Source organism: Sorghum bicolor, chromosome 1, assembly GCF_000003195.3.
Source record: "Sorghum bicolor cultivar BTx623 chromosome 1, Sorghum_bicolor_NCBIv3, whole genome shotgun sequence".
Taxonomy (NCBI): domain Eukaryota; kingdom Viridiplantae; phylum Streptophyta; class Magnoliopsida; order Poales; family Poaceae; genus Sorghum; species Sorghum bicolor.
In genome coordinates, this window is record NC_012870.2 from 27,639,375 (window position 1) to 27,667,264 (window position 27,890).

A 27,890-nucleotide genomic window follows, 5' to 3' on the forward strand; every position below is an offset into this window, starting at 1 on the left:
ATGCAAATGAGCTAAAGATATATCATATTGACTGACACAAAAACTGTAACTTGCCTTCAATGCCATCATCTTGAGCTACATTGTCTTCATCAGCAGCAGTACTATCAAGACCAGCAGCTATACTGTCAAGACCAGCAGCTGTACTGTCAAGACCAACTGCTCCATTGTCTTCCTCTACATGTGTTGTCCTCTCATGATCAGCAAGCCCTGGTGTCCTGTCATGATCTGCAGGTCCAGGTGTAGTAGAGCTATCTGGTATGTCATACTGAGCATTTGTAGGTTCCTGTACATTTTCCCCATCTCTCTCTGCAGTTTGGACCCTTTTTGATGATCTTGTTTGCGCTCTAGAAGTCAGCACCTCTGATTGGTCAGATGCCCTCACCCTCTTGCTCCTACTTCCTGGAGCCATGTTGGGATTTTTCTTCTTCTTGGAAGCAAGGATTTTCCTTTTAACACTTGTAGGATACTATGAAAAAAAAGAAGTAAGACTGTGCAATAATAAGCAAGACCATATATTAATAAGAGGTATGAAATACAAAAGATGAATGTGAAAGCAGGATCATATATCAAAGGTCAGATTGAAAACATTGAAATGCAATGCAATTATTCCCCATTTACTACATGGAAGGTTGAAGAAGCACCTTAATTGCCAGGGGTGGTGGCTGCTCATCAGTTTCAGTGTCATCATCATCACTATCTCCTTGATCATCATCGTCAAGGAGATACTCTGATGAATCTGAATCTGAACTATTGGTTTTCTTGTTTGCTGATTTTTTCCCCTTTGATGATTCAGGTTGTGGTAAAGAATTATTTAAATCAGCACGTAGAGTGTGCAGCCGCAATTCTTGCATCTTCTTTAAATTTGCCGCCACACGTCTTTCCCGGCTTCTCTCATAATCGGTTATTGTAGGTTGTGCTACTTGCAACATAGATACGAACAAGCACAGTGTGTCTATATTAGTTAAAAAAACAAGTTTACTAGCAACTAAGAATGCATTAGTGTCTATAGTTGGACATGGAAATGCATGGGACACGCCTCCAGCATATACTCTGGACCATGTCCTAAAAGGACCATATACTATGCCGCGTGTAAAGAAAAATGCAGTTAATTAAAAGAAATCATGTGAAGTCTTCAAAACTGTCCTTTCTGCAACAGCCCAGCACGACAGTACAACTACCATAGGGCATATTGCCAAATTGTCTGGCTGTAGGCACCAAACACAATAAGATCAATCAAAATTTCTAAAAAAGGCTGAAGATGCTTTTAGTGCTGCCTAATGCTATGACCTAATAATCTGGCTCACATGCCATGTGAAGTGTTCACCAAACTTTGTTTCAGTCACCCAAAACAAAAGAAAAGTAGATTAGCCAATAGTGACAACCGATGCATTCAGCTATGAGAAAAAAGTGTTAGCAATAGCAAGTTAGTAACTAGAACAACATGGTCTGATAAACTTCGGATGTTGCTCAAAACAGAGAAGGTGAAAAAATACCAAGTTCTTTTATCAAAGGTAAGATATTTTGTGCAGCACATAATAAAAATCAAAAAGTCATAACCTGCCAGAAATCAAAATATTTTTATCAAGCCAGGAACGCTCAAGGTCAACCTGCCAGAAATTAAAATATTTTTATGCCTATAAGTTCATCTTTGCAGTTTGTATATCATAGTGATCCCAACAGAGGCAGTAAACATCTTTGGTCTAATTCAAATGTTCCATTACCAGGGCCTTTGCTCCTTCCATGCGAAGGATGTTGGATATCAGGTAAGAGATCAACAACTCACAAATTCAACAGCAATAACCATGCCTATATTAGACACTATATGGTTTTGCCTGATGTTGAATCAGGCGCTGGCATTTGGTACCATTGTTGATAAGAAAAAAGAAAAAAAGTAGTAATAAGGCAACAACTGCTAATGCAGTGAGTATCTTTACTATTACAATGTTGCCCCAAATGGAAAGCTATGCCTGCCCCTCTGATGGCCATGGAATCAACACCATCTAACATATAGAAGTGCACAACTCATATTATTAGTTGTTTAATTTTTGCAGCTCAATGGTGACAAACCTGAGCGATCACGAATGAAAACATTTTAGCATATGAGTACATTTTGGAAAAGAGGATATTCCATTTTTCACTGCAAGAATTATAGTAGAGATAAGTCTTCAATTGTACTCTAATCACAAGTGAGGTTGCAAAATATTAAGTGAGGTTGAAAAAACAAATATTTCGATGACCATTTGCCTACATGTGTTGCATCGACTAATTATTCTATATAGTTCAATGAAACTGCTGCACAGCAGCAGTGTTCACAAATAATCAGAGTTATAGGACTCAACATAGGACTCTGCATCAGACAACAAGAGACAAGACTCGATGAGGACTCGGACCACAGAACACATACAGGCTGATTCCAAACTATTCGATAGGACAACCCATCCCAAAAACTTGAATCCCTACTTGAACCTAATGGGCAGGTGCATTACCTTCTTCTTCCTGTGAAGGTTGCTTACTGCGCTGCCCCCTAGTTGCCACCATCGAGGTCGTCAAAGGGGAAGTAGAGCTGCTGTGGCGTATCCTTGTCGACGACGAAGCAGATCGGGTTCGAAGTACTCAATGAGGACCCAAATCCTATGATGGTTAGGGTTAGGTTGTGGATGGGGCCAGAGATGTGCTTGGGGCAAGAGAGATGTGGATGGGGGATGAGGTACCTGGTCGTCGTGGTCGAGGAAGCAGGTCGTCGACGGCGGTTGTCCAGGCGGCGGCAGCTAGGGTTGGAGAAGGTGTGTGGGGGATGAGAGGAGGAGGTGTGTGACGGGGGAAAGGGAAACAAGGGGATAAATTGGAGTTTGTGGCGGGATTTATTTTCGGGATGACGCTGGTTTTGGCGCTAATTTTTTTTCCACGAGATGGGGTTTCTTTCTTTAAATAAAATCGCAACCGTGCTCAAATGAATTCACTTGAGTAGCACAGCGGTGAGGCTTGTTGATTTTAATCCATAGCTTCCGGGGTCGATCCCTACAGGAGGCTTTTTTTTTCCTAATTTTGTGATGTTTATTATTTTCATCTTCCTTGTCTATTTGAAATATTTTTTTTGGAATATTTTTTTGTATTGGAGACCTTGTTATGGTGTATGAGGACTCCAGAAAAATATGATATTGATTTTGAGAAAGTTGTACTACACATCCCAAAAGGATAAACATCTCTCACTTAAGGACAAGGATAAGTGTGAGCGATGGATGACTCTATGAGGATGTGAATCACCACATTGTCAGAATGATTTGAATTTTTTTTACACCAAAATAAAGTGTTCATGCATGTTTTCAGATTTTTGTAGCTAACTTAGAGTTTTTTACCATTTGTTGTGTAATAAATCAACAAATAATTACATTAATAGGTAAAATTGTTCTAAAAATTGCGCAAATGCACATAAATAGCATGGTACACCTCCATGAACTTCCCAAAAAAGTTTCAAATGATTTGGAGAAAGTTGTACTATACATCCCCACAAAGGATGAACCTCTCTCACTTAAGGACAAGGATAAGTGTTCATGCATGTTTTCAGGTTTTTCTAGCTAACTTAGAGTTTTTTACCATTTGTTGTGTAATAAATCAACATAATAGCATGGTACACCTCCATGAACATCCCAAATAATTTTCAAATAATTCGGAGAAATGTGTACTATACATGCCCCACAAGGATGAACATGTATCACTAAGTGACAAGGTAAATTTATATTAACTACAATCGTTGTTACAAAAGAGCAATAATAAGTTTTGTAACAAGTGAGGTGAAGAAATTTACAAACCAATTTGTAAAATGCCATTTGTACATTCTAAATAAATAAAAGAAAAAATTGATAAAAAAATATCAGGAAACATGAAAAAAATATGCCTCAAGGGTGGTTCGAACCCAAGAGGCTAGGAATGAGAAGGGATTTTGTTACCATTGCGCTATTCAGGACTATTTGATAGGAGAAGAGGGCTGCGCTATAAGAAACTCAGAACGCTGTTCAGGACGCTATCCAATTGTCTTCGCAAGGAACGGAGCACATTTCATCCGGTGCCACCGCATTGCCTCGTGGCTATGCATAGTCCCAACGCGCCGCTCCGTCTGCGGCTCGACGCCTCGCCGGGCAGGTTTGTCTCCGGGCCAGTCAAGAAGGAGATGACCGCCGAGTCGCGCCGGAGCGCATCCGCCGCCGCCGTCGGCGGCCGACCTGACAGGGCTTCAGGCGCGGCACAATCGGTAAGAATCACAGCTCGGCTTCACGCTCCTTCCCCATCGCGATTCCACATCTGACTGTGCCCGGCTCGGCTCCCCTCTGACTCCGCCGTCGCCGGAGCGCGACATGGCCTATACCCACGGTGTCCAAGATGTCGCCAACGACGACTGCACGGCTCCAGAGGGACATGGGAGTGGCAGCGGTGGAGCTCCAGATGGAGATTCCAAGAAGGCCGTGACCCACACTGATTTGGGTTGAGTGCATACACTATGGCACTTAATTAGCCCTGATTTTGCTGAATTTGTGCTCTAATCGCTGCTATTAGAGTAAGCTACTGATATGATTGGTAATTGCAGTTAGCCGGATGGTTGGTGATTGGATCATGGGCAACTCTGTTTTTATTTTTAATACACCAGCTAGTTCATTTAGGCACAATGTCATACAAGTTGTATGTTTTGGTAAAACTCTTAACATGTTTTAACTTTAACTGCAGAACTTCACAAGTATGGAGGGGGCCTTATGGACATAGACGGCAGGGATATCGCAGCGCTCCGCCATTGGCAGCCAGAGGTCTGGACAGCTGCAAATGCCCATTCATAAGTGGAAGGGCTCTGACAAGATCGGCGGGATCTATGGTGATTGGATAGACGACAATGAGTAGGAAGGGGCTATGGTAGGCTGAAGGGAGACTGTTAGTATCTGTACGACTATGCTTCAGCTGGTGAAAGTTCAGCAGGCTTAGAAGATCTAGTTAGCATTGCAAAACCTTGTCTCGACAAAATGCAGGGTGTTTGTCCTATGTTATGTTCCTGCATGTCCTGCTGTTGTAAATGTGACTCAATTTGGGCTTCCTTGGTAGCTGAACAAGAAACTCAGTTTGGGTTTCAACAAAGATGTAAATGTGACTTCTATATGAAATATATTTAGATGTTTTGCAATCAGCTCTGGAATGGGTGCCTTAATAATCTGATTGTTTCTCTGAAATGCATTGCTCAGAGCAAAACCAACAGAGTGTACATGTTTCATTTTTGTGCTCTAGAGCTTTGGTCCTCAGACCTGATCACTGTCATCAGTCATCACATCGAGCAGAAAATGAAAGCTCTTGAGAACATAATGATGGCAAATAGTATTGAATGTCTATAAAATTAGTCTCAACTCAACTATAATTGTGTGATGGCAAATAAACTAAAATGAACTATATTTCTGAGAAAAATAACTCAACTATAATTCTGTGATGGCAAATAAACTCAAATCAACTATAATTCTGAGAAAAACAAACTCAACTCAACTATGTAAAAAAACTCATCTCAACTATCCAAACTACTCGTCAAAAAAAACTATCCAAACTAGAAATCATCATCATCTTCATCGCCTATGGACATGTCATCATTGTTATCATGCCCACCATCACTACAATATTGCAGCACTGTATCATCTTCCTCCTCATCCTCACTATCTTCAAGAATAATAGCAGCTTTCTTCTTGTTTCTGATAAGTTCCTGTAAATTGCCTTCAATTATAGTGTCTTCTCCACCTTCAACATTGTGCATAACCTCATTATCATCACCTTCTTCCACTACATGCTCACTATCAGAACAATAATCATCCTGATGCACATCATGACTGCCCTCATCTGTTTCATCCACATCATAAATATTCCTATGTTGAAATTTCTGGACAACTCGCCAATCTTTCCATTGTGGAGTTGTGTCTTGCAGGTAAAATATCTTTTTCGCTTGGTCTGCCAAGATGAAAGGATCAGTCTTGTACCAAAATGACTGCACATTGATGGATTTGAAATGTTTGTCAGCTCGAAGGCCCACAGTCTTGCCTACTTGGTTGTACCAATCGCATCTAAATAGAACCACCGTCCGACGAACTTCATAATTCGAGAGATATTGCAACTCAATAACCTCTTTAAGGACACCATAAAAATCTATGTCTTCCCCACCATGTGTACCTTCACTCATTACACCACTGTTTTGTGTCTGCAGGAACTTCTCACGATCCACAGTGCTATATCGCACTCCATTAATCTTGCAACCTGCACTAATCTTAACTCGCCGAGCTGGGCCACAAGACAGTGCCCACAGTCCTTCGCTAACCGATTCTGGATTGTCACTGCGCTTATTCTCAATCTGTTGCAACAAAATTACTCATCAGGTCACAATTTAATTATGGATAATAATGCATTTAATATGCCTATAAACATAAACAAAATGATTATTGACTTACATGGGACCTAAACCACTTTGCAAATCCTTGTTCAACCATTCGATCGACATCATTTCGGCGTGCACCTTGCTGCACTAGCTCATTCCTGTACAGGCTGTAGGGAAAACTTGATTCATAAGAATAATTTACAGGCTAATAAATAAAACACGAACTAAATCTCAAACATGTAAACAATACTTACTCCAAATATTCCTCTACTTCTTCAGCATTATGTAGCACATACCAAACTAACTTATTCATGACAGCATCATCAATGTAATCGGTCCTAGTAGCTCCAACAAGAGTAGCACCATGCTTAAAAACAGATATGTCATTAGGCAATGGCATCTCTGTACCACTATCATCGTTCTGGTTAAATCTAGTATCCACATCCTCCATGTACCTAGAACAAAAGGTCAAGGTGTCACTTGCCATATATGCCTCAGCAATTGATCCTTCCGGCCTAGCCCTGTTCCTTACAAAACTCTTCAAAGTGCCTAGTCGCCTTTCTATTGGGTACATCCACCCATACTGAACAGGTCCTCTAAGGAGTGCCTCATCGGGAAGATGGACACACAAATGCACCATGACATCAAAGAAGGCAGGTGGAAAGATTTTCTCAAGCTTGCATAGGATCAATGGAATTTCTCCTTTTAGTCGTTTCACAACATCTATCCTTAGATTTCTACTGCATAGTTCCCTGAAGAAGTTTCCCAGCTCTGCAATTGCTTCATATACATCCTTCCTTATGAGTCCTCTAAGGCCAGCGGGTATGATTCTCTGTAGGAGTATGTGGCAAGAATGTGTTTTCAGCTTTCCAACCACCCTTGAACCATCTTCACTTATGTACCTTGCTAGGTTAGCCGCATATCCATCAGGAAACTTGATACCTTTGAGAAACTTGCAAAACTCGACTTTTTGATCCTTCCCCAACACATATGGCGCAGGTGGAGCCCTACAAACTGAGTTTCCATCCTCTTGCAAGTGCAATTCGTGTCTTATGCCCATATCATACAAATCTAGCCTTGCATTATGCGTGTCCTTGGACTTGCCTACTATATTGAGTAATGTGCCAAGAATATTTTCACATATATTCTTCTCTATGTGCATCACATCAAGATTATGTGGAAGCTTCATGTCTTTCCAATATGGCAATCTCCACAACCCAGCTTTGCGGCTATAAATCTGTGGGCCATCACTGCGTTTCCTTTTCTTTCCAGTAATGTCAGGCTGCTTCCCTGGCATGACATCTTTCACCTTCTCTAGCTCCTGTTCGACCTCTTCCATAGTGAACTTGCTAGGCTCACCTTTCTTTTCACACTTACCATCGAAAGCCAAGCTGTTCCGCCATGCATGTGTCATTGGAAGGTAACGACGATGTCCAATGTAGCAAATCTTATTCCTTATAGCCCGAGACAACGGATCCTTGTCGCAATGAATACATGCATAATATCCTTTTGTTGTCCGCCCAGATAAAGTGCCCAGCGCTGGATAATCATGTATACACCACAACACAGCAGCACGAAGGTCAAACTTCTTACCAGTACATGCATCGTACGTACTGACACCCTTCCACAGTTCGAGCAGTTCTTCGATTAGGGGCTCAAGGAACAAATCAAAATCCTTTCCTGGAGATCTTGGACCTGGGATGAGTAAAGACATAAAGCAGTTTGCTGGATTCACACATTCCCATGGTGGGAGATTCAGTGGTGATAGAAGCACTGGCCACATACTATATTGGGTACTCATGTTGCCAAATGGATTGAATCCATCGGTAGCTAAGGCAAGCCTCAGGTTCCTCGGATCATTTGCAAAAGCTGGATCCCGCCTGTCAAAATCCTTCCAAGCTTCCCCATCAGCTGGATGGCTCATCACATTGGCGACTGGCTTCCTCACTTTCTTGTGCCATTGTGTTTCCTTAGAAGTTCGTTTTGAAGCAAAAATTCTTTTCAACCTTGGCAAAAGTGGAAAATGCCTCAAAACCTTATGTGGAACCCGCTTCGTCCTAGTTTCATCTTTCCACCTGGACTCCTTGCATACTGGGCACACATTCGCTTCAGCATGTTTCTTCCGGAACAACACACAATTGTTCTTGCACACGTGGATGTTCTCGTATGCAAGGCCCAATTCTTTAAGATATTTCTTGGCCTCATCATATGATTTTGGCAACTCACTCTTAGGGTATCCATCTGACATCAGCTTCATCATTGCGGAAAATGCTGTATTGTTGATTCGATAATGAGACTTCAAATACAACAACCTCACCATAAAAGAAAATTTGGAATGACTAGAACCCAGGCTAAGTGCCTTCTTCGCATCTTCAATGACCCTTGCAAACGTTGGCTTTTGTCCATTAGCCTCTGCAGCTGTATACAGTTCACCTATCATCTCTGGTACTCCATGATCATCATCGTCCACATTGTCGTCCACATCCACATGTATTCCAAAGTCATGATCATGTCCTTCAAACTCCTGATTTGTACCCTCATCAACCACAGCATCTGCCGACTCCCCATGATGGATCCACCTCGTGTATGTAGCTGACATTCCATGAATGTGTATATGGGTTTCTACTTCAGGCTGAGGTCGCATAACATGATTAAGACAATGGCAACACGGACAACGAATGTGTGCATCTTCAGGGTATTTTTCACTAACAAATTTCATGAACTCTTCAACTCCTTTCACATATGCAGTTGTGAATTGTTTCTCGTAAACCCAACTTCTATCCATCTGTTTTTACAGTAAATAAAATTTAAAAAAATCCATTACTAAATCGAACACATGCATGTATCTACAAAATTTATAATAGAAATTAAAAACCAAACCTTTGTAGTCTGCCCGCACCGCCGCTGCTGTGCCCTCGCTACGCGTCCCTGGCGCTACTTTACCCACGGTACGTGATGGCACGGCGGTGCTGCTCTGCAGACGCAACACAGGTGAGGAACACCTCTGCTGCTGCGTCGTAAACGCCGTTGCTGCGGAACGCCTCTGCCGCCAAGTCGTCGTCGCGGCACACCTCCGCCGTCGCGTTGTCGTCGGGGTCCTCTGCCGCTGCGTCGTTGTCGCAGCTGCCACGCGTGCTGCGAAAGTCCGAAGCGACCAGGCGTTTAGGTCAACAAAAAAGTGCCTGAGCCTCGCGTTCATGTGTTTATGCGGGCCGTGAACGATCCAGGAAACCGACGGGTGTACGTACACTGGTGGCTCTAGTGCATGTACAAATAGGATATATACTAGACCTAAACAACAAATATGACTTAGTCCTAATGGTAGCGCTCCTACTTGTGGACTGTCTGGTCGTGGGTTCGAAGGCTCACGGGAGCAGAATTTTTTTGTCGGAGGCCGCCCGATTTATTTTCTTAAAGCTGAATTGGGGGCTGGCTGTGTAATTCATGATGGGCCGATCGGGCTGGGCTGGCTGTATCATCCATGATGGGCCTGGCCAACAAAGTCATCCATGATGGGCCCGGCCAACAAAAAAAACATGCTGCTCGCTGTAGGCTGATTGCCCCTGTTTGGCCGAGCTAGGTGCGGGCCACTTGCCACTGCTCGCCCAGTTCATCAGTCAAAAAAAAGCTCAACGGCGTCAACTGTTTCGCGTCAAGTGTTTCTAAAAAAGGCCGAGGTCGTCAGTGCCAAGTTGATGTGGAGTGAGACCATGACTACCAAAAATGATCTTGTAACGAATATGTTATTCGTCATTAGGTGGGCGAAACAAGCTATGACGATTATGATGATTTCCTTGTGTTGTTCTATGACGTTCCTTTCATTTTCATCACAAATTTTTAGGGCAAATCTTCTTCCCTGGGTACTTATGACAATACTAAAAATTTCGTCATAGATAAATACCATTCTATGACGACAGTAGCTAGCGTCACGAGCAAATCGTCACTGATGTTCACATTCTTAGTAGTGGAAGATCGTTCTACTTAACGCAATTTTAAAAACTTTGTTTACTCTCAACACACAAAGGAGCAACAATAAAACATTACATCAAATCTTATACAATAGCATGTATGCACAACAATGTTGCTAAGCCTTATGATAAATTTTAATTTAATGAAAAACATTATTTTTCCCTATGTTTCATGAGCACAAAGAAATGTATAATTACTTATTTCTCCTCTATTTCCAAAAAAACAAAATTTAGGGTGTTACAGATAGCCCGTGGAGGTAGCAACGGAGTCAATAACTATGGTCTTCGTGTCTTGATCGCCCTCAGTGAAATCTGCAGCAATGTTAGCAGCAAGGGCTAAATCATCTTCAACATCACTAGCACTTACATATCCATCCTCGGTAGCAATAAAAGCATAACGACTGGGGCAATCCTTCATGACATGTCCCATGCCTTTGCATCGATGGCAAATGATTTTAGCGCTAGGCGAGGAGGAACTAGTGGAAGCACCCAGAGTGGCACCTTTCTTCAGTTGTGGAGGCTGCACATTAGACAATTTACTTACCCCAGAAGAAAATGCAGGTGTGAGCATCTCTGGCTCGAAATGCTGCTGAAAGTTCCTCCCATTATTAGACCTGAAAGTCTGGTGTTGCTTGTGTCCCTGTACTTCACGTTCTGCCTTTATAGCAAGATGATACAATTGGGAAAAATTACACTATTTTTTGTAATCAAGAATGTTCTAGATATCATGATATAAACAACCAAAGAATCTAGCACTAGCATCAGCATCATCTTCATGTACACCGCAACGTGCTAAACCAATAAGCAATTCTTGATAGTATTCTTCTACGCTTTTATCTCCTTGTTTTAAAGTTTGCAGTTTAAGACATAAATCACGTTGATAATAAGGAGGAACAAAATGAGATTTCATACGTTGTTTTAAAGCATTCCAAGTTTGAGGCACAGCAGCAGCATTATTAGTATTGCAAAGATCACTCCACCAAAACAAAGCAAAATTAGTAAACTCACTAGTAGCAAGTCTAACCCTATGCTCAGCAGGCACATTATGAGAATCAATTTTTGTTGAACAGCAAGCTCCCAATCTAAATATGTCTCAGGATCAACATTACCATCAAAAGGAGGTAGGCTAAATTTAATTTTAGTAAAAGGATCATTATTACCATGGTTATTACCTTCCAGCGTGCATCACCGTCATCGTCCATATCTTCATGATCAGATAGATCTCCATCTACATCTTCATCATCACCATGATGAGATTGAGGGCGTTGCTCAATCTGGTCAATGTGGGTGACCAGATTGTTCACATTGCGTATCAATTCGTTCATAAGATTGCGTTGTTCAGTGATGAACGCTGTAAGTTCATCCTTGGACGCACAATCATTGAAATCCATTGGAGATCCTGCCATGGTTAGAAAATAGGGAAAAATAACAGCAAAGGATTATCCCTATCAACTAAAAAGAACCAAGTGGTGCTGGTGGCGAGAATACAAAATCAGAAGCGGCTTACCACCATCTTACAATTATTCTTACCAAAACCAAACAGGAGAAAAACCAAATTGGCAAAGTAATCTATTGTTGAGCGTAGGTAAACAGTTGCAAGATGAACCTGTGCTGATAGAAGTATATGTGGAGCTTTGGACAAGCACAATGTAAGTAGCAAGGATTAGCAATATTCAAAAGTAGAGTTAGCTAAGTTCAATAAGTATTCAAAGAACAAATCAAAATTGCTAGCTAAGACGTGTCTAGACGTAGCGCAACAAGGTGAAACAAAGTATGATGGAAGGAACTCAGCAAATAAGCAATAGAGCAGATTTTCTTTTATCCTGATTTTTCCTCGATTTTTCCAAAAGACACTAGTAGGAATCAAGATTTTTTATTTTTTTACTATTTTTTATATTTTTCTCTGAACAAAGATCACAAAAGATGTAACCACAAAAATTGGCAACTACAACTGAGGTCAGATGTGGTCTATAGAAATTTAGCAAGTTCTCTGAAAAGCATGCAAAACCCTTGTCAATTTTTTTCTTTATTTTCTTGAATTTTTTTGGCGATTTTGCTAAGACCAAAGTATGATGTCAAGAAGCTGCTGTAAAAATTTCAGATTTTTCTAATAAACGAGCGAAAAGTTATGCCGGTTTTACCGAAGGTATCTCAAGTTATGTTTTCCGGAAGGCACACCACAGCGACGCGGCAGTTAGGGCAAAGCGTCCCTAAACTCCAACACTGATCACAGGATGAATCATCCCTGTGACTAACAGCAGTAGGTATGCACCTGATGATGTAAGGAGGGCTGTGAAGTAGGCCAAATAACAGCAGCTGACAACCTATCTAGGGTTAGCGCGGCGGCGAGAGATCACACAAGGCGACTAGCGGAGGCAAGTCGAGTAATGTGGTGGCTTTGACTTGTTGTTTGGAAACAGTGGATGGGATAGCGGTGGAAACTAAGAACAACAACGGTGCAAATGAACTACGATGACAAACACAATCAAAACTAGCAACTAGACTCAACCACAGATACAAACTCAACAAAGCAAAACTGAAAACAAAATTGCAAGGCACAATGGGTGATAGGACAGCAGAAAATTAAACTATTTTTTGGGCTTTTTTTGGACTGTAGGTAATGAACAAATATGAATCTAGGGCAAACGAGATTATACCTCGCGGTAAACCTGAGATATCTGATACCAATTGATGAGGGTCAGACCCGATCTTCCGATAGGTAATTGGTAAATTCGATTTGTGGAGAACTCAACGTTGGCGATCTGGCTTTAAATCAACATAATTCGAACCCTGCAACCGTTACACCACTGCTCTGTTGGTTATCAACCAAGCACAACTTGATTAACCTTGCCAAGAAGGCTTTTCTTGCAAGCGAATCGAAGAACACAAGCAAGAAAGTATAAACACGCAATCTGAAATTGCAGATATAAATGATGTGAATATTCAAATGAGGGTTCAAGAACTCGGTTCCAAAGGACTAATCGACATGGTGGAGGAGATCAAGAACGGGGCCCCTAGATCACTGTAAAAGGATTTGTCACCACAGTTACAATGAACGATTCATTCACAATGGAAAACTAAACTCTAAACAAAACCTGAGTCTAAATAGCGGCAGTTGCGTGGAATATATAGGAGAAGCGACCTAGGGTTAGAGGTGACCAGGGGGAGGCACCCACAACATGGGCTTAAGGCCCGAATTTGATACATGACCAAGTTGGCCCAAAATAGGTGACGTAGCACCTTGTTTTAGACATAACGATTAATCCACGAAAGATCTAGAGCTGGGCCTAGATCCAAAACGACGGCGTCGTTGTCCCCTTTCCAACGAGTCCAAGATCACCCTGTTTCGATGTCGTATGAAGAAGTTATTATCAAAACACTAACGACATGTTTGTTGAATCCGAGAGTGACGTGGTAGCTTAGTTGGAGATGAATTGCAACTTGGAAAAGACGATGTTGTCAACGTATCCTGCGTGGCGATGTCCTCAACATAAGCTAGCCCAACGTAAAGTGGCGGTGCTTGTCCTTCTTTAAAAGTTTGAACCACAGCATTGTAAACAGTATTGGACAGCATAGTGGAGTGGTTAATCAAAGCATGATTTACTATAGAATTAATCATCTCTTGAAGTTTACCAGAATTGGAGTCAAAGGTAACCTGCCGAGGCAATGGCAGATCTTGCTTCTGGATGACTTGTCCGCTCCTGTTTAAGCTGAATGATTTCAGGCACAGCTGTCTATAATCCTCCATAGCCTTTTCCATAGCCAGCTTCTGATCTTCCTTGAGATCTGCTTCTGTCACCGTGCTGACGTTCTCCGTGTCAATCTCAGGATTCAGCATGTTGATTTGTCCCGCCAGGCGTGCCAAAAGATGTATTGATGCAAAAGTCGATCTACAAACACAAAGGGCTAATACCCAATCCAATATCCAAAGCATGCCAGTCGATTTGACCCATTAATCGACAAGAATGATAACTCGAGTACTTTGGTCCTGACAACAGCGATACGACTGGAAGTCACGACCAAGAGGTGCTCACACGGAACTTAAGGATCGTCGAAGGTCGCACTGAAGTGATGTAGCTTTTCGAATCGATGAAAACTCGTAAAAAGAAAATACACAAATTGACAAAGTCGCCGAAAAGTAAATAGAGGCAAATAAGAGTAAAATTGGTTTTGATATTAATTGATGTATCTTTTACATTGTACCTCGGTCCATATTTGTACCCTGACCCAAAGAAACATAACTAGACACGACTAGAACACCGAGTCCGTATCTAAGGAAAAACATGACACTTACATGAATCATATTTTAACAAATACAAAAAAGGAAAACAACACCTATCTACTTCCCTGTCCACCTTAATTATGGTGAAACTTTCATCGGCTCTGCCCCATCGGCATGCTCTCCATCAGCATAAGCTTCATTGGCAGTAGTCTCCAAATCTTCCTTCATCGGCATCGGCAGCGACATCTCTGATCTTATCAGCAACGCCCTTGAGCCTAAGTCAAATGACAACCATTCCATCAGTCACCACCACTCATCGGCAACAATCCATAGGCTGATCTTCATCGACACCCTTTTACCAGCGTAATACAATAACTTTTCTTCTACCGATTAGCCCATTAATCATTTTGACACATGCCAAAAACGGTGTCAATAGAGTGTGACCATGTTCCTTTCGGAGGGTCACTCTAGTAGCTTCCTACATTAAAGATGCCTACAAGATTTGCAATTTCTAATTCTCCTGGCTGTCCAGGAATCTTACCTTGATCGTTGGCGGCAGCAAAGGGAGCAAGCTGTTGCAACTGAGATTCTAAGCTAAGCTGATTCTTGATAGCATTAGAAAAACTTTCCATTCTAATATTAATTGATTCTAAGGTTTTATCATTAGATGCTAGTTTTTTAGATAGGCTATCCATTAACTTGCGCTAATTTAGCACTAACTCTCTGAAAGGTAGTTTATTAGTATTATTGTAAAAATTATTACCTTGGTAATTACCTGAGTAGTTACTTGAGTAGTTAGGCCGTTGTTGCTAGTTCCAGTCTTGATTCTGCTGAGGATGGTAGTAGTAGTTGTTGTTGTTGTTAATGACGTAGTTCACGTCCTTCATTAGCTCTGGGCAGTTGGTACCTGTATGCCTAGTTTCTCCACACTCTTCACAAGTCATACCAGAATCATGAATGTGCATGACTTCCTTCTTTTCAATGGTTCTTTCATCAAGTCTTTTCATCAGTAGGTTCATTTTTGCAGCTAGCATGTCTACCTCCTTGAGCTGGTGCATTCCTCCACCTCTCTTGTGGGTCTGAGTTCTCTCTTCACTCCAACTTTGATTGGAGGCCATCTTTTCCACAAGAGTAGTGGTTTTGAGAGATAGTAAGTGATAAGAATGCTCCTTCAGCAGCAGCATCCATGGTTTCACAAGTGTTGTTGCTGAGCCCATGATAGAATGTCTGCATGAGTAGTCAATTCTCCATCCCATGATGAGGGCACTCGAGTATGTAGTCTTGAAAGCACTCCCAAGTTTCTAGGACTGTCTCATCATGTTATTGCTGAAAGCTTGATATCTTCCCACACAGAGCATTGGTCTTGCCTGGCAACGGCGCCAAAAATGCTTGTTGACACTTCTTAATGCAACTATTAAAAATAGACTTTTAAACCTATCCCTAGCAACGACGTCAAAATTACTTAACATCACTTAAGCCAGGTTGTCATCCCCAGCATGATGTAGAAGTGCTGGTATTAAATCTATATGCTTTTCTACGAACGAATAAACAAATAAAGGATCCACAAGCGCATAGATAATACCGATATAGCATTTTAACCAAGAGTATTCCAGGTATCGTTATTTATATTTTTACCACTAGGAAGGGACTTATAATGGATAATGAACAATGAGCACTGCATGTAATCATAGAGATCTTAATCATATATTTTATCTATCTCTCATGCAGGATAAGTGTCACATAAGATAAATATATGAATATGAATAATAAGTGACAGATGATAAATAAGAAATCATAGCCATAATATAAACATGATAATCATCTCAATTAGATTACTCTAAGTCTATAGCACTAGCATGGTATTAGGACAATCTACAAGAATAAATCCTAAGTATTCTAACTATACTATCAAAACATACATTGATTAATGCAAGTACACCTAACATCATCGCTAGAAAATGTTATATCTACGCATAGTAATATTAGCAAGAAAGATCATGAACATAGCAATCACTTCCCAGTAATAATGGTGCTCTACAATCCTTATAATCGGGCAAAGGAATACAAAAGACTCAATAGGACTGTCACTTCTGCGATCTACCTCAAGCTCCAGACTATAAGGGGTAATCGCTGATAAATACGGTCTAGGCACCTCGTCTACACAATATCTACCACTTACCCATCAGCGCTATATGATCCTATGCACAAACATAATTCTAATCTAACTACGTGAAAGCTCTAGTTTGGTTTTGGATAATTGATGAAACCTATGTGTACTAACCTTTGTCATCAGTGAAATATAAAGATAGGTTGGTACACACCAAGTGATGGAGCTAGATGATGGTCATGGTGATGGATGTGACCAAAAGATGATATTTAAGTGCTCTAACTTGGAAAAGAAGAAAGAGAAAAAACAAAATGGGCTCAAGGCAAAGGTTTTTTTAATAAGGATCATTTTGTTTTGCCACTCAAGACACCTAGTGGGTGTGAGTGGGTTTAGGATAGATAACCGTACTATAAAGAGGGGAAATCTTTAATTGCAATGGTTATCTAGTGCCACTGAATATGTTTCTCATTTGCATTTACCTGGCGCTTAGTGACGTGGTGAGCTGCATGAGAAAGCCTGTAAAAACATTTGTGAAAAGCTAATTTAAATGTCCAAATTATTTTGAAATATTTTGGTGAAATTAGCTACTTGAAAAGGTGCTGAAAATTCTCAAAAGGTGAACTGTTGTCCAGACGTAAAAGAACTGCAAGCTGCTGAAACAAGCTGAAAAGTTTTTGTAAGTAGCTGAACCAAGTTGGAAGCAGTTGCAATCAGTTAAAACTAGTGGACAGTTCAAACAGCAAGCGAGTGAATATATTTGAAAGAAGCTGAAAGCAGTTGCAACCAGTTGCAACTAGTTAAGATGACTACACAGCTCAACAGCAAGCAAATGAGTGTGGTTGCAGGTAACTGGAGGCAGTTGCAACTAGTCGAATCCAGCGTGCAACCCAACAGCAGGCAGATGAAAGAGAGCTGAAAGCAGTTGGAACTAGTTGGAACCAGTTGAAAGTTTTTACAGCTGCTGCTTGCTGTCCATCTCGTGCGAAAGAAGGAATGGCAGTCAGGGACCATGCATCCATACGTGCATGTGGTGAAGCTATTGCCATAATAAATAAGAGAGAGAAAGAGAGAGATGTGATTTGCATGGCTGCATGCAAGTGTGAACACACCTTGAGAAAAGGAGGCAGCCATTGACCTATGCTAATTACATGGGGTCCACTCGAGTACAAGGAGGTACTAATTTGCTCTGTTGTGCAGCTCGTCCCATTTGAAGTGGAGAAGTGGCAGGAGTGCATGCGCATGGACTGCAGGGTTGCAGCTCTTTGCCACTTGCTCATTTATTTTCATGGGACCCAGTGCTGAGAAAATGCAGAGGGTCACTCAGTGCATGTGCTGCCCGTTGAGGCAAACGACACTGTTGATTTGCCCGTTGGAGAGCAGGCTGGCCAAGGAAATATAGGTCGAGCGCTCCCCTTCTTTGCTCTGTCTCTGTTTCACGAATACAGAACGCTTCACTTCTTTCTTTCCAGAGCACAGAGAACTCGAGCTCCCCTCTCCCATCTCTCCCAAGTGCTAATCCTACGAGAGATTTTTGAGAGGCCTGCGTGTTTGATCCAGTGAGCTCGTGAGCATTTCCTCCCTCTCCTCTCCCTCTCATAGCTTGGTGCTCATCTGAGAGAGGATTGAGGGAAACCCTAGGTGCATTTGAAACTGCATATTCTTGTGGCACTAGGTGATTGTTGTTATTGTGAATTTCTTATTACTCTTGGTGATTGCCGTCACCTAGACGGTTGTGGATTTGTTGATTGGTGAGGGGATTTGGTGATTGTGTCCGCCCCCAATCAAGGTGATATTTGTGAGGGGTTCTTGGGCTTATTCCCCGGCGAAGTGCCAAAAGCCACTCTAGTGGATTGCTTGTGTCATTGAGCTACCTCACTTGTGAGTAGGTTCTTGCGGTGCCCATTTGTTGGGCTAGGTTTGTGAAACACCTATTAGCCGCCGAACCACCAAGTGTTGGTCGACACAACGGGGACTAGCGTGTCGGCAAGCACGTGAACCTCGGGAGAAAAATATTGGTGTCATTATTGTGATTGGTATTCTCCCGGTGAATATATTGATATACATTATGATTGGTTCATCCTCTACACATCGGTATAATTATCTCTCTTCTCTTTACTTTCTTGCAAATTAGTTGTAACTAGTAGATCCTAGTTTTAGCTAGTGTAACTAGTTGTAAAGAGTAGTGACATAGCCATTGCTTGTGCCTAGAGATCATAGCAACTAGAATTATTGGATAGGTGGCTTGCAACCCTTGTAGAGCTAGAGCAAAATTGCTTTACGCCTTTTGTTATATTAATCCTTTGCTCTAGTGCCTTGTAGATTTTTTAAATAGACTATTCACCCCCCTCTAGCCATATTAGGACCTTTCAAGTGGTATCGTCGCCGTGGTCACCATTTAATCAAGGCTTAACAACCTTCGGTGTCAAAAGATGGCTCAAATTGTGTTCAACCATGTGGGGGGCAAACCACCATTCTTTGATGGTACATGCTATGATTATTGGAAGAGAAAAATGAAGATGTATTTGGGTTCAATCAATGATCAAGTGTGGGATGTGACCGAGAGTGATTTTGTGATTCTTGATCCCACCAATCTCACCAACCAAGATAAAGCAAACAAGCAATGCAACACTATGGCTCTCAACACTATATATAATGCAATTGATTCAAAGGTGTTTGAGCAAATCAAAGATTGTGATAGAGCAAGTGAAGTGTGGAAAAGATTGGAGGAAACATATGAGGGCACACCAGCGGTCAAGAGTGCAAAAATGTATATTCTCAAAGATAAATTGACAAGCTTCAAGATGAAGGATGATGAGAGCATTCCGAAGATGTTCCATAGATTGCAAGTAATTGTGAATGATTTGAAGGCTTTGGGAGAGAAGATAAGTGATGATGATGTATCCCATCGGTTCTTGATGTGCTTACCTCCAAGATTTGAGACACTAAGATTAATTATTATAAGAGGAGGATTGAAAGAGCTTACCCCTAACCAAGTACTAGGTGATGTCATGACACAAGAGACATACCGTGTGGAAAGGGAAGGGGTTGACCAAGATGAGAAGAAGGATGAAGACAAGAAAAAGAAAAGTGTGGCATTCAAGGCTAGTTCATCCAAGAGCAAGGGCAAAGCAAAGAAAGAAGAATCAAGTGAAGATGAGGAAGTTAGTGACATTGATGATGAAGCACTAGCTCTCTTTGTGCGCAAGTTTGGCAAATTTATGAAGAAAAAGGGCTATGGTGCAAGAAAAAGAAGAGATCAAAATAAGAACAAAGAATATGTGAGAAGATGCTACAAATGCAAGAGCAAGGATCACATTGTAGCAAATTGTCCATATAATAGTGATAATGATGAGAATGAGAAGAAGGAAAAGAAAGAAAAGAAAGAGAAGAAAATGATATTCCAAAAGAAGAAGAAGGGTGGCGGCTATGTGGTGACTTGGGATAGTGATGCTTCTTTGGATAATGATGATTCTAGTGATGATGATGATAAGAAATCCAAGAAGAAGGCACTTGCAAGCATCGCCATCAACAACAAGACTTCTCTCTTCAACACTCCTTCGACATGTGTAACACCCTAAAATTTCACTTTTCCAAATAGACTAATTGATTTATTTATTTAATGTGAGCACTGAGAAATAGTAATAAAATAATTTTTGTTGAAATAAAATCCACTATAAGGTCTAGACACATGTATGTGCATTCATGCTGCTGCATATATTTTGTTGAGTGAAGTTCCTTCCTTTCAAATTGGTTTTGGAAATACTTTTCAAAAGATTTGAGCAAAACACAAATTTGGAAAATGGAAAAGGATTTCCTTTATTTCCCCCCTGTCTCGGGCTTGGCCCAACCCCTTCTCCCCCCCCCCCCCGCGGCCCGCATTTCCCCCTTCCCCTTCTTTTCTCTGTTTCGGCCCAGCGCCAGCTCGGCCCGTCTCGCGGCCCAGAGGGGCAGCCAGCAGCCACGCGCATCCCCCTCCTTGCCTCACCCGCTGACGGCAGGGTCCCACGCTCCAGCGCCACTGCCAGGTGGGACCGCCCTGTCAGGCTCGTCTTCCACCTCGAGTCCGGGTCGGACACGAGCCGCACTGCAACCGTGCGCGCGATTCGCGCGAGGAGTCCCGATTTCGCCCAATTTCCGTCCTTTAAATACCGACCCGAAGCCCCGCAACCCCCCAAGCTATCCCGAGCTGCAGCCGTCGCGTCAAACACGCCCTAAGCCGCCGCCGAGATCCGCCGCATCTTCAATCCGCCGCTGCAGTGCGTCCCGAGCCGCGCGAGCAGCTTGCCGAGCTTCGCCTTCGGTTTGCGAAGTCGCCGGTGTCCTCCTTTTGTTCTTTCGAGCTCTCTGTGCTTCCCTAAGCTTCGCCAAACTATCTTGCAGGGCTGCCGTCCGCCCCCCTCCGTCGCAGGCCCACCCGAGCTCCTCTCCGACGACGTACTTGCTCTAGGTGAGTTCGCCTTGAGCTCCACTACGCCCCGGTGTCTTCGGTTCTCTTTCTCGTGCCCTATATCGCGCACACCGCGAGCACCGGCCAACTCCGGCCATGGAGCCGCCGCGCCTGCTCAACTCCGGCGGCCGGTTTTCCCCTCCCCCACCCCGATCTAATCCTGGCCGCCGAGTAGAGATCCGACGGCCCCAGATGAAGGGTACCCCTTCGGCCGGCTATTTTTCAGAAAACCCCCTGTGCTTTTTAATGTATAGACCCGCGGTCCTTTGCGCTTTCTCCGAATGCGTCTTCCAAGTCTGAAAGCGTATTTTCATCTGTGCAGTTCAAAAACCATTTTCACAGATTTACAGTTTTGCCATCGAGTCTATTTTGCTCATAAAAACTTCGTTTTAACTCTGATTTAATCCGTTCAAGTTGCGTTAGATTCGTTTTCGCATAATCTATAGTCTAATGCTACTGTATTACAAGTTTTCAACTTTTTAAATCTGAGTTTAGATTTAATCTATTATTTATTTAAAGAAAATCTTAGGAAAATCATAACTTCTTCGTTATAACTCCGATTTTCGTGATCTTTACGTCTGTGTGATCGTAGAGCGACGTAGATTAATTTTATAAACTTTTTATCTTTATTTGTTACTATTGGTGTACTGTTCTAATAATAGGCTTGTTTGCTTTGTATGATTGCCTTTGGATGGTTGTTGTTGATGTGGTGGTTACGAGTAGACGGTGAGCAGTTCGTGGGTGATCAAGAGTACTTCTACGAGCAGGATCAGCAGGACCAGTGTGATCAAGGCAAGTATAGCATGGTATCATCCTTGTTTCCTAATAACTTTAATCACTTAATTCATATTGCATGTGTCTCCTTGATAAGGATTTCCTAGTATTGATCTTATACCTTGTCACCTATGGTTTTGCATTGGGTAGCTTATGCTAGTGCTCCACTAAACCATGATCTTGTAATTTGACTAAAGAATTATGCAATAAACATTAAAAGATGACTTTTTAGCAACTTTGGATAAGAGGGCTGGAGCATTGGGCTATTTTATGGTGCTCTAGTTTCTCTCTATAAGGACTTATCTGTATCTGACCATCCGGGACATACAGTACAACTGTGAGGGCTATATGGCTCTGGCTTTAGCTCAGTATGAGGACCTTTTCTAGCTTGTTAGTGGTTACCCTTGTGGCACAAGTGGGGGATAGCAGACCGTGGATTCCTACGGGTGAGTCACACGGACTGACTAACGAAACCTAGCGGCCCTAACTTGTTAGACGAACCTTTGAAAGGCTTCATAGTGAACCCTGCCGGTCTTCCTTGGGAGTGGGCTAAGGGGCTGATCACCTCGGGTGAAAGGGTAAATCACGACTCACAGTGAAAGTGTACAACCTCTGCAGAGTGTAAAACTGATATATCAGCCGTGCTCACGGTCACGAGCGGCCTTGGACCAATACAGAATAAATGAACACTAATGGCAATTCATTAATGGTATTATTGTTAATGTGCTATTTATGCTATTCTTTATTCACTTTACCTGATCATGAGTTTATTATGGGTCTTGACAACTTGATGCTACTCATATGCTAAAATTGTGACAACTAAAAGCTACATGCAGTTGAACCAGTGTCTAGCCTTTGAGCCTCATGAACCCCCTATTATACTTGTTAAGTACGAGGTGTACTTACACTTGTTTATTTTCTTTATTTGGATAAAAATCCCAGATGGGTAACAGATGGCTTGGGTAGTGACTACTATCAGTACTTCCCTGAGGATTTCTAGACTTGTGGTCAACCAGTTGACGTGCCTGTGTGATGGAGCTTCCATGCAAGAGTTATCTTTTATTTTCCGCTATTTTTGTGTAAAGACTCTGAGTTATATCGTTATGTAATAAACACTTGTGATGATACTCCCTATAATTTGTCGGCTTATGTGTGATTGATCTCTAGGCACACATAAGATTTTGCATTCAATTTTATCCTTAAAATTGGGTGTGACAAATTGGTATCAGAGCCGTGTTGACTGTAGGACGCAAGCCTAGATAGAAATGGTCGTTTTAGTTGTATTTTCTTCTCTATATTCATGCTTACCATCTTACTCTTGTTATTTTCTAAAAAACTTTATGCTTCTATCATCTTATTCTATTATGAAACTATTGATTCTATTCTAACTTCTCTCCGGTCCATTCTATAGATGGTTCGTGCCAACAAGACCGCCCGTATCTCCACTGGAGGGTACCACCCACCTCGTTACCAATACGAGCCTATGGAGCCACAAGAGGAGAGTTCACCGGAGCATGAGGAGACCCCACCACCTTCAGAGCAAGCATCTGGGCCAGAGCTATCACAAGTGGAGTCTGAACCAGAGGAGGAGCCCCAGGAGTTCATACTTATTTCCGATGATGAAGAAGAAGGTGCTCCCGGAGGAGGTCAACCCCCATCACCACCACAAGATGGACCTGCTGAAGATGATGAGTCCCCTCCCATAGGGTGGACTAGGAAGGTGTACCACAAGGCTTCGTGCAATGCTCCGTCGCATCACCGGCTGGTGGGAATGTTGGAGAATTACTTCTCTGACTGGGATGCAGTAGTGGAGTATTCCTGCATTGAGTACACGCACCCCCTGGAGAACACCTACTGGAAGTCCAAGGTGCTGATCTTTCCCAAAGATGTGGAGAAAGATGCCTACTTGAAGGACAGGGGCTACCGTCATGATGGACATAGAGCTACCATGGAAGAGAGCATGGAGGAGGCAGCTTTCACAGCATGTTTGTTCCTCCGTGAGCAGCGTTTCGGTAACATGCGGTGGGATATACACCGTTATCTACCCCGCCTGGACCCGGAACAAGGATGGGGAATGCTGGAGCCAACAGATTTGGACCCAATCTCCCGAGTCATGGTGTACTTCGCTCATGAGATGGTGGAAAAGCATTTGAAATTGCAAGATATGGTGATAGCACAAGGGAAGGCCCTCAAGAGGTGCTACAAGATGATTGACGATCTTCGTGAGAGGGAAGGACAGCCCAAGATCTATGGAAAGCTTGACTATGAACCACGCCCTTAGTGTTGGAAGTCCCTATTTGTAATAAGCCGCTAGAAGCGCTTGTGAGTCGAGTCAAGTTAGTGTGGTGAGCTTTTGTTATGCTTAGTTGCTTGTTATTATGTTTATGAGTGAGTTGGATCTTTGTAATGAGTGCTGGGATATTGTAGGCATGTCTACAAGTTCCATAGTCTAGGTTGTTAAGGATTAAGGTTTAATGAATAAATAGTTGGGTTGGAATATCTGTTTTTCCTGTTTTCGTTCTTTAAACCTATCTGTCTTAATAATTTTACCCAGAAAAATCAGTTCGACCAAAAATTATGAAAATTTTATGGGAATAACTAGACTTAAGCATCTTTCCTATGCCGCTGGAATCACCTTTTTATCTGATCTGAGCCGAGAGTTATGAAAGTTGAAAACAGAGGTTCCTGTGCAGTTTGAGTTCTGGGACAGTTTCGATTGGAGACAGTTTATGGCTAATTTAGTGTCCGAATCTGAATTTGTGCTCTAAATAAAAGTTGTAGACAATTTCTTAAGCTTTCCAACCATCAAAGTTTCGCCTCTGTTGGACTTTTACATCTCAAGTTATGATCGTTTTACTGAACTGCTAGCACTGGACTCACGCAGAAGTTTTCAGAATTGCAAACTTGCACCTGAAAGTCTATATTTTGGGAGTTTCTAAAGTTTTAATGTTATGACAGATGCCGCCAAGGGGTAGAGGACGTGGAAGGGGTGTTCCACTCAACCCACCCGCCACTATCGAACAGCTACTAGCAGTCCAGACGCAGCTTATGGAAGCCCTGGTGAACAACCAACAGAATCATCCAATCGGAGGAGCACCACCGCGTGATAAGCGGGGTGAATTTTTGAAAGGTCATCCCCCTGTGTTCACCCATGCTACTGACCCACTGGAGGCAGATGACTGGCTTCGAGCAGTGGAGAAGCAACTCAACATAGCACAGTGTGATGATAGGCAGAAGGTGTTGTTCGCATCTGGACAACTTCAGGGAGAAGCTCAGACATGGTGGGAGTCGTTTGAGTATGGACGACCTCCAAATGCACCTGCTATCACATGGCTGGAGTTCAAGGAGAACTTTAGGTCCTATCACATACCAGAAGGGTTAATGGAACTGAAGGCAGAGGAGTTCCAGAATTTGAAACAGGGATCTATGACAATTCCAGAGTACAGGGACAAGTTTGCTCAGTTGTCGCGCTATGCCCCAAGTGAGGTGGCTAATGATGCTGATAAACAGCGCCTCTTTTTGAAGGAATTGTATGATGGGCTCCAACTCCAGCTGATGTCCAATGAATACCCCAACTATCAGACGCTTGTGAACCGTGCTATCGTGGTGGATAACAAGCGTAAGGAGATGGATGCTAAAAGGAAGAGGATGCAGGGACAGGCCTCTGGAAGCAATACTCGTCCTCGCACCAACCAGCAGCAAGGCTCGCAGCAAAGGTATCAAGGACCACCTTCACAGTGGAATCGTGGTCAGTACCCCCAGCGCAATCAGTTCCAGCAGCGCCCGCAGTATCAGCAGAATCAGCAGCAGGGCAATCAGCAGACGTCACGCCAGGGTACGCCCAGCAACACTCCAATGAAGACTAGTGCCCCTAACACCCCCAACAAGTGTTTCCGATGTGGCAAAGAGGGTCACCTGTCATATCACTGCCCTGAAAAGCAAAATCAGCAGACCCCCCAGAAGCAAAATAGCAACCAGAAGTGAGCTCCCAATACTGGAAGGGTGAACCATATGTCCTCTGAGACAGCACAGCAGGAACCAGAAGTTATGCTCGGTATGTTCGAAGTCAACTCTATCCCCGCATCTGTTCTTTTTGATTCTGGAGCTTCGCATACTTTCATATCACAAGCATTTGTTAGAATACATAGCTTACCCTTATGTGCCATGAAGAATCCCATATTAGTAAATTCACCGGGGGGAAGTATGCAAGCTGCTTATAGTTGCCTCCCACTTACTTTAAACCTAAGGGGGGTAGAGTTCAAGATAAGTCCAATTGTGTTGAGAGCATCTGGTATAGATGTGATTCTGGGAATGGATTGGATGAAACAACAAGATGCATCAATTCAGTGTAAAGGAAAGGCAGTTGCACTAACGACACCAAAAGGGGACAGAATCTGTGTGGAAGTTGCAGTTCAGCCTCAGCCAACAGCTACAGTAAACCAGCTTGATAACAATGTCAATCAGGAGGGCCTGGTTGTTGATGAGTTCCCAGACGTGTTCCCCGATGATTTGCCAGGTATGCCACCCGACCGTGACATTGAGTTTATTATTGAATTATTACCTGGCACTGCACCTATAGCTAAATGTCCATATAGAATGGGGTTAAAGAATTAGAAGAACTTAAGAAACAAATAAAGGAGTTGCAGGAAAAAGGTTTCATTCGTCCTAGCTCTTCACCTTGGGGGGCACCAGTGATTTTTGTCGATAAGAAAGATGGCACACAGAGGATGTGTGTAGATTACCGGTCACTCAATGAGGTCACAATCAAGAATAAATACCCGTTGCCTAGAATTGATGATTTGTTTGATCAGTTGAGAGGTGCTTGTGTGTTTTCCAAAATCGATCTTCGTTCTGGGTACCATCAGCTGAAGATTCATGCCACTGATATACCAAAGACAGCATTCACGACCCGGTATGGTTTGTATGAGTACACAGTGATATCTTTCGGTCTGACCAATGCTCCTGCTTACTTTATGTACCTGATGAATAAGGTGTTCATGGAGTTTCTTGACAAGTTTGTGGTGGTATTTATTGATGACATATTGGTATTCTCCAAGACTGAGCGAGAGCACGCTGAGCATCTAAGGTTAGTCTTGCAGAAGCTTCGGGAACACAAGTTATATGCTAAACGAAGTAAGTGTGAGTTTTGGTTGAAGGAAGTTTCCTTTCTAGGCCATGTTGTCTCTAATGGAGGAATAGCGGTGGATCCAAGCAAGGTGAAGGATGTGCTCGATTGGAAACCACCTACTGATGTGAGTGGAATCCGCAGTTTCTTGGGATTGGCTGGTTACTACCGAAGGTTCATTGAGGGATTCTCCAAGCTTGCCAAACCAATGACAGCCCTGCTTGAGAAAAACGTCAAGTTTGTGTGGTCTGATAAGTGTCAAGAAAATTTCGAGGAGTTGAAGAAGAGGTTGACTACAGCTCCAGTGTTAGTACTGCCAGATCTGAGCAAGAATTTCTCCATATATTGTGATGCATCCCGTCTAGGACTTGGGTGTGTTCTTATGCAAGAAGGAAGAGTAGTGGCATATGCATCCCAACAGTTGAGGAAGCATGAGTTGAATTATCCTACTCATGACTTGGAGTTAGCCGCAGTGGTTCATGCCTTGAAGATCTGGAGACACTATCTTATCAGTCATAAGAGTGACATATACACGGACCATAAGAGTTTGAAGTATATATTCACATAGTCAGATCTGAATTTGAGGCAACATCGGTGGTTAGAACTAATCAAGGACTATGATTTGGAGGTACACTACCATCCGGGGAAAGCAAATGTGGTTGCTGACGCTCTAAGCAGGAAGAGCTATGCCAACGAGGTGCAAATAGCCTCTATGGCTGAGGAGTTGTGTGCTGAAATTTCACATTTGAACTTGGGTTTTGTTATTAATGCAGTTGAGTTAGTAATAGAACCTACCTTGGAACAAGAAATACGAAAGGGTCAGTTACAGGATGAAAAGCTGAAGGAGATCGCTGAAAAC

General features: G+C 42.5%; 2 protein-coding genes and 1 long non-coding RNA gene across 3 annotated transcripts; 2 read left to right on the forward strand and 1 right to left on the reverse strand.

Moving 5' to 3' along the window:
• LOC110431756 lies at positions 23-2,798 on the reverse strand. Its single transcript, XM_021451291.1, has 4 exons — positions 2,712-2,798; positions 2,487-2,631; positions 642-916; positions 23-466 (listed from the first exon to the last, which is right to left on the reverse strand). Exons 2-4 carry the CDS (start codon positions 2,536-2,538, stop codon positions 23-25), a joined length of 771 nt encoding a protein of 256 aa, XP_021306966.1. The 5' UTR covers positions 2,539-2,631; positions 2,712-2,798.
• Positions 4,079-5,164, forward strand: LOC110432441. The gene is made up of 2 exons (XR_002449893.1): positions 4,079-4,249; positions 4,720-5,164. It is a non-coding gene; the product is annotated as an uncharacterized LOC110432441 (long non-coding RNA).
• Positions 24,865-25,890, forward strand: LOC110431757. The gene has a single exon (XM_021451294.1). It carries the CDS (start codon positions 24,865-24,867, stop codon positions 25,888-25,890), a length of 1,026 nt encoding a protein of 341 aa, XP_021306969.1.

What these genes read in the sequence shown, in the direction of transcription:
- LOC110431756 (XM_021451291.1), bottom strand. Translation starts at nt 2,538, where the DNA reads ATGGTGGCAACTAGGGGGCAGCGCAGTAAGCAACCTTCACAGGAAGAA. An exon ending in ACCTTCACAGGAAGAAGAAG is followed by an intron (nt 917 to 2,486) that starts GTAATGCACCTG and finishes TGTTGCAAGTAG; the next exon opens with CACAACCTACAATAACCGAT. An exon ending in CACCACCCCTGGCAATTAAG is followed by an intron (nt 467 to 641) that starts GTGCTTCTTCAA and finishes TTTTTTTCATAG; the next exon opens with TATCCTACAAGTGTTAAAAG.
- LOC110431757 (XM_021451294.1), top strand. Translation starts at nt 24,865, where the DNA reads ATGCCGCCAAGGGGTAGAGGACGTGGAAGGGGTGTTCCACTCAACCCA.